The sequence below is a fragment of the Leopardus geoffroyi genome, chromosome B2 (assembly GCF_018350155.1).
Source record: "Leopardus geoffroyi isolate Oge1 chromosome B2, O.geoffroyi_Oge1_pat1.0, whole genome shotgun sequence".
Classification (NCBI taxonomy): domain Eukaryota; kingdom Metazoa; phylum Chordata; class Mammalia; order Carnivora; family Felidae; genus Leopardus; species Leopardus geoffroyi.
This window is the reverse complement of record NC_059332.1, coordinates 51,941,294-51,948,329: the sequence shown is the minus strand read 5'-3', so window position 1 is coordinate 51,948,329 and position 7,036 is coordinate 51,941,294. Positions and strand designations below refer to the sequence as shown.

At 40.2% G+C, this 7,036-nt stretch overlaps 1 protein-coding gene across 4 annotated transcripts in view; it reads right to left on the bottom strand.

The window, feature by feature from the left end:
* Positions 1 to 2,072: 2,072 nt before the first annotated feature.
* Positions 2,073 to 7,036, bottom strand: part of LOC123608530 (muscular LMNA interacting protein) — a 250,015-nt gene continuing 245,051 nt past the window's right edge. For all 4 annotated transcript variants that reach the window (XM_045498559.1, XM_045498562.1, XM_045498566.1 and 1 more), the window contains one exon: positions 2,073 to 2,419. In XM_045498559.1, the coding sequence (XP_045354515.1) occupies positions 2,414 to 2,419 (6 nt within the window). In that variant the 3' untranslated portion in view covers positions 2,073 to 2,413. The remainder of the gene's footprint in view (positions 2,420 to 7,036) is intronic.

Below are 7,036 nucleotides of genomic sequence, written 5' to 3'. Positions count from 1 at the left end.
TATTCCAGAGAAATTCTTCACAAAGATCTACAAGGGAGTACATGCAAGGTTGTGCATCACAACCATATCTGGCAGAGGAAAACAACCTGAAAGACCACCAGTGGACAGGTGGGTAGGTGACATGTGATGAAAGCATACCACATTGGTTTCAGGTGGAAAACAATCCACTTGACATTTACAGAGCATTGTGAATAGAGCTTAAAAACCATAGTGCTGGATGAAAAAAAAAAAAAAAGAAACAGAACATAAACATATGATTTACATTTCTTATAAATGCAGGCAAAACCAATGCACATCTTCAAAATGTGTAATTAAAGAAGATGAGAATATACATCAAATGCATAAGAACATGTGCTTATAGCATGGGAAGGGAAGATAGTTATAAAAAAACAATCTATCATCTGCATAGAAGGACTTGCCCAAACTTATAATAGCAGTCTGTCATAAATTTGGGGGGGGCAGCTGTACACTGAAAGCACAGAGCCTGCTTGGGATTCTCTCCCTCCCTCTCTGCCCCTTCTCTGCTCATGTTCTCTTTCTCTCAAAATAAAGAAATAAACATTTTTCAAAAACGAATGAATGGAATGAATGGCTCAATAAATGGCTAGTGTTCAAGTGAGAGTATCTGGATTTGAATTCCGCCTCTACCACTTACTAGCTTGATTTAATCTTTTGGAAAACGTTCTCACATACGTAAAATATGAGTAATAATATTACCTACCTTGCAGGCTCATTGTGAAGGTTAAGTTAAATTCATATGAAGCACTGCGGCACCTGGGAGGCTCAGCCCGTTAAGTGCCTGGCTTTTGGTTTTGGCTCAGGTCGTGATTTCACAGTTTGTGAGTTCAAGCCCCATGTCAGGCTCCACGCTGACAGCACAGAGCTGGCTTGAGATTCTCTCTCTCTCTCTCTCTCTCTCTCTCTCTCTCTCTCTCTCTCTCTCTCTCCCCCTCCCCTGCTCACACATACACACTCTCCCTCTCTGAAAATAAATAAATAAACTTTAAAAATTCACATGAAGCATTTGGTGTGAGGCTGACACATGATGGAACGCAGTGAATACTAGAGATTTATTATTAATAATCTAAAGTGATGCCTCACACAGTTTAGCAGGTTGATAGAGAAGTAGTTTTGTTTGCTTGTTTGTTTGGGGGAGACAGGTGAGCAGAGACCTTTACTAAAGCTCTCCTGTGCCTCATACACTAATGGAGAAGATATGAGAACTTTATATTTCCAGGTGCCAGTTGATGACTGACAACAGATCATTCCAAAATGGCAGGTGGAGAATGAGAAAGGCCAGTTACTCGTCTGTAAACAACTTTCCCTGCCTTGCCTTATCCCAGGATAATGGGGTAATGAAGCACTTGTCTGAGAGAGCTGTGACTCAAACAGAGCTGGCTACAAGGGAGCAAGGATTATGTGCAAGAAGTAAGTAAAGGAGCCAATAGCAAGGCTCACCTGCTACCAGGAGCTCTCTGTCTAGAATTGCCATGGTTTCTCCATTAGTGTGTTTTGCCCTAGGCTTCCCAGCTGGACAGAAGGCTATAAAAAGGAAACCACGTAGACAAGGCTAGGACAGACTACTTGAGATGAAAGAATTTGAGCACGGCCAATATGGTGGGCACTGGGTTCACAGAAGGGTGGGCTCCCAGGATTGTCATCACAGCGTGCGTTTGTTCTACGGTCTTTACTGCTCCCAAGATTATCAGTAGGAACTGATTCTGAATCACAAGAATCATGTGACAACAAACCAAGAAACCAGAGAGTCCAGGACATCCCCACAACATGATGCTCAGCATCACTGGGCTGCCCCAGCACAGAGCCTGTCCTGAACCTAAACACAACAGGAAACCAGGGTGTGTTATGTGAAATACCAACTTTCTCATGTTCAAGGTCACCCCAATGAACCCCTCAATATCAGTATCTCCTGAAGGCAGGCATGGGCTTATTTTCTTAAGTTGTTCATTTTCTTTACATGTAAAACAAATATATCAAAAGGGAAATAAGACCGGATTCAGTAAGTAATGTGTGTCTTAAATAATACTGGTGTTGAAAAATAGTCACAACCGCTCTTCTATTTACCCATGATTCTTCTTTATTCGGCTGCTAAATATAGGGGCATGTTAGTATTGCTGTCAGCTTAATAGAAGGCATTAAAGGCTCTAACAGTGGTGCGAGAAGCTGTGGATAAATCTTTCCTGTGCTGAAGGTTAGTAGGGTACTGTGATGCTATATGCCTGCAGGACCTTTTTTTTTTTTTTTTCTTTTTTTTTACTTCCACTTCTGCACTTCAGTTCATCAAGGAAACAGTCACACTGGAAAAAAGAAATTACACATCAAATCTAGCAAGTGATTAGCACCAGCATTCCAGAAAACTTCAGCTTGGCCTGTGTTTTCAGCTTCTGCTCCAACTTCATTGCTGCAGGATAAGAGAAAATAATAGTCAGCTTAATGAGATAAATAACATGTTAAAAATCTGAAAATTATATATTAATATTAATATATTAATTATATATTATATATTAATATTTGGGCATGGAGTCTCATATTAAAAAATATTTACAGTAGGAATTTTTCCCCCCTCGGGAGCTTTCTTATTCCACAATTAATGGCATAACAAAGACCTGTAGCTGTACAGGTACAGCTGTACCTTCACATCAGACTGATCTCTTGAGAGCTCAGAAGAGCAGCTCTGGCCTCGTTCAAGGGGTTATAATGGCTTTGAGGGGCTGGTGCAGCCTTAAGGTACAGCGTTGCCATATTCCACCCACAAGCTCTCACCTGCCAATCACTTGGCTGCTACCCTTTCCTTTAGCACTGATGACTGCATCATTCCCTAGAATGTAACATCTCAAACAAGGAGGTAAAGTGAAGTGGGATTGGGATAAGTCCCAGCTTTTGCAAAATGGAACACTACAAAAGACAGAGACCGCAAATGAACCTTCTGTTGTTTTCATTTCATATATTGAGTCAATTGGCTTGATAATGCTGCTGTGTGGCACAGGAGGGATTTTCATAATCTCTTGATCCATCAGTCTCTCCATGTTCCTATTTGACGGGTTAGAGTCTCTCGAACAGGTGATGTAAACTAAACTGAGTGGGCTGGAAATCAGTAGATTATACAAGTCAAGAAAGAAAGTTTAAAAGAAAGTATCAGAGATGAGAGCAGAAGAAAAATTTACTTCTCAAACATTACTCTGAACCAACATTGCGACAGAAGGGCACCAATGGAGGAAAATGACCATAACTTTATACTTCCAGGTGTCAGTGGAGCATTCCAAAATGGCAGGTGGAGAAGCAAAGAGGTCCACTGCTCTTCTATAAGTAACTCTGCCTGCTATGTTCTGGGCTGGATCATAGGGTGATGACACAGTGGTCTGGGAAAGCTGGCTCCAAGAGAAATGCGAGCTATGTGTAAGAGGTAAGTAAAGCAGATAGAAAATCTGAGTACAATATGGCCAGGCAGCTAGGCAGGATTGGGAAACGTGGTTATAGTCTGTATCATTTAGGAGAAACCACATTTGTTAGATGAGAAGGAGGAGGTAAGGAAAATGCTACTAAAACAAGGGGGTACCTGCACTAATGTACTGATTTGTTCTGGCTACAGAAAATCAGTCATAAAATAAGTAAGTTGTAGCCTTCATCATCTGCGATTCTGTGAAGCTTTAAAATAAAAGGAGAAAATGACTAAATCGCATCTCCTCCTTTTCTTTCTAACAAAGAAAAACTATCATTTTTTTTTATTTTCCCGAAAGCACCAACATTTGGTAGCTAATACTCCAAGAGATTTAAAGGAATCATCATCCTTTAGCTAATGCTTATGAAGTGTTATGTATTTTATATGCTAAGCACTTTGCATGCATAAATGCAGATCTTCTCCATTATCCCTTGATCTCATTTTACAGTGAATGAAACTGAGGCCCACAAAGATTAAATATCATGGCCAAGCCACAACATTTGAAACTAAACCCTAGCCCGTCCAGTGTTTTCTATTTGTCTTTGCTGCTGGTGTAGTTATTAGTCTGTCACAGCCATCTACGGAAACCCACATTATGTTTGGCTTGTAAATGATCAACCGTCTGTCATCAGAAGTATTTAAACAGAAGATGCATAAGGATATAATTGCAGACAGGATCATAACATTCAGTAAAATATTGGACGAAATGCCCTCGGAATTCTCTTTCCAATATAAGATTCATCATCACATAAATAGTTGAGTCAGATGGAAGAGGAACAGGTAGTCCATCGTCTGTTGTCACACTGGCAAACTCAGCACTATTTCTCAGTTCTTCCTGAACCCACTGGCAGATCAAAGTAACATTTGGCATCACAATCGAGCAGCTGGTTTGAAATGATACATTATCCTATGACAGGCGGAGTCAGGATTTTCAACATTTCATGAAGTTTCTAGTTTCCCTTGCCCATCTCAGTATATAAAGCGTCAAGTAACTTGGGAAAAACACGGGTCCAACATTTCAGAAAGATGAAGTTCATTAATAAAATAAATCAATCAATCCTTATTTTTCAGACTAGCACTAAGTCTCAGGATTTTTTATCATGCTGCCAGTTGAACAACACACTTATTTTGGAAATAAGAAAATATAAATAAGAGCTGAAGGCATTTTTAAAAATCATAATTCTGAAGGGACTCAAATTCCAATTGTTTTATTTATTTTGAGTGAACTTTGGATAATAAGTCATGTAGTGCTGTAAAACTTTAAGCCAATGTTACAGAAAGCATTTCTTAGAAGAATGTGCTGTGTAAATTTTTTATTCCCTTTTTATACAAAACCATTCATGTATACTCTTCTCTGCCAAATGAAAGCCAAATGACCTCCATATGTGTCCTTGTAAGTATGAAGCCATATTTCATGTATCCAGAAAAAAAGCCATTTCTGGGAAATGTGTATAATATTGCTGCATACTCACTTTTTTTCTGAAAGATTTTAAATATGTTTTGGACATTGACATAACTACTAACTCTGGTGTGAGAACACAAGATCTACTATGAGAATTCATTATCCAGAAGCCAGAAGCTATAAAATGTTCAGTAATTAGCAGTGCTATAAACGTAGCTTGATAGATAGAGAAGGTAGGTATAAGGGAGGCTAGAGAGCAAAACATTGAATCTGAGGTCAAAACACTTAATATCTGGATGACCCTAGCTCCAAATAGTGATTAGCCAGATCATATTTTGTTTGTTTATCTTGAAAAATTAGCACATGCAGGAATGGAAGTCCAAGGAGTTTCTGACTTGCTCAGCTTTACCATGACTCACTCCTATACAAAACCCAACATGAGGGGCGCCTGGGTGGCGCAGTCGGTTAAGCGTCCGACTTCAGCCAGGTCACGATCTCGTGGTCCGTGAGTTCGAGCCTCGCGTGGGGCTCTGGGCTGATGGCTCAGAGCCTGGAGCCTGTTTCCAATTCTGTGTCTCCCTCTCTCTCTGCCCCTCCCCCATTCATGCTCTGTCTCTCTCTGTCCCAAAAATAAATAAACGTTGAAAAAAAAAAAAAAACCAACATGAATATATTGAGACGACTTGGAAGGAGAGCCCCCAAAATTGTCAAACCTGCACCTCTCACTAGTATATTCAACTGCATCCCTAGAGAAGAAATAATAAGACCTGTGTCTTTTTAATGACTACTTAGAGTAATACTCTCTCAGATTTCAGTTCTGCCCCCTTGTCAACCAAGTGTAAGAACAAAGAGAAATTAAAAAGAAGAGACTTCAGGGATGCCTGGCTGACTTAGTTGGTTAAGCATCCAACTGCAGTTCAGGTCATGATCTCATGGTTCTTGAGTTCAAGGCCCATGTCAGGCTCTGTGCTGACAGCTCGGAGCCTGGAACCTGCCTCAGATTCTGTGTCTCCCTCTCTCTTTGCCCCTCCTCACTCATACTCTCTCTCTCTCTCTCTCTCTCTCTCTCTCTCTGTCTCAAAAATAAACATTAAAAAATTTTTTAATAAAAACAAAAAAAAGAAAAAGAAAAGACTTCATTCTCCATGTTGAAAATAAGGGAAGCAATTTCCATCTCTCCTTCATAGAGCATTTACTTTAAAAACTTGTTGCAGGGGCGCCTGGGTGGCTCAGTTGGTTGGGCGTCCAACTACAGCTCAGGTCATGATCTCGCAGTCTGTGAGTTTGAGCCTCGTGTCGGGTCTGTTCTGAGCACTCAGAGCCAGGAGCCTGCTTCTGATTCTGTGTCTCCCTCTCTCTCTGCCCCTTCTCTGCTTGCTCTCAGTCTCTCTCTCTCTCTCTCTCTCTCTCTCTCTCTCTCTCTCTCTCAAAAACAACTAAAAAAATCTTTAAAAAAAACCTTGTTGCTGTAAATACATTCTCCTCTTGTTGAAATGTATATAAATTCTTCTGAAATTTAGACAGGAATTCTGTCAGCTTTAAGACCTAGGAATGTCTTTCTCAAGACTTTGAGAACCATGTCCTTTGAATGTAAATGTCCAAGTGAGATAGCACTCACATTTCCTAGTTTCTGAGAGAGGATAAGAGCCTACCCAGCTGATTCCTACCTCCTGTTATAAAGACGTGAAAAGTGTATTGTAGCTTTATGTAAAGCTGATTAACTAACACAGGTAGTAACCCCAATTGCTACTGCCCAATCTTACTTGAGGATGAATTGAATTATGGTTTATCTTGAGAACATATATATAATGGGTTATATCTACTTGGCTGTATGCAGGGTGAGATTTCTTCCTGTCTTTGCAATCTCCGTGTGATTGCGATATATATATCACATTCTGGTTTAATGCTTATTCAATAACAAAATTGTTTCCTTCCTCTACTATCTTTAAGATGATTTCTGGATTGGCAGAATTTTTAAAAATTATGTTTCCCTAAAACAGGCAGGAGGCTTACAACCCAGGAAAGTCATTTTGATGGGTTCCAGTTCTGCCACGCCTGGAGGTAGGAATGTCCTTCTGGTTATCACTGCCTTGTCTACCTGGATGCCTGGGCAGGGGGGCTACCCATTCAGGCGTTCACAGGAGGTGTGTTTATAAGATAAATTTACCCTGTCCCTC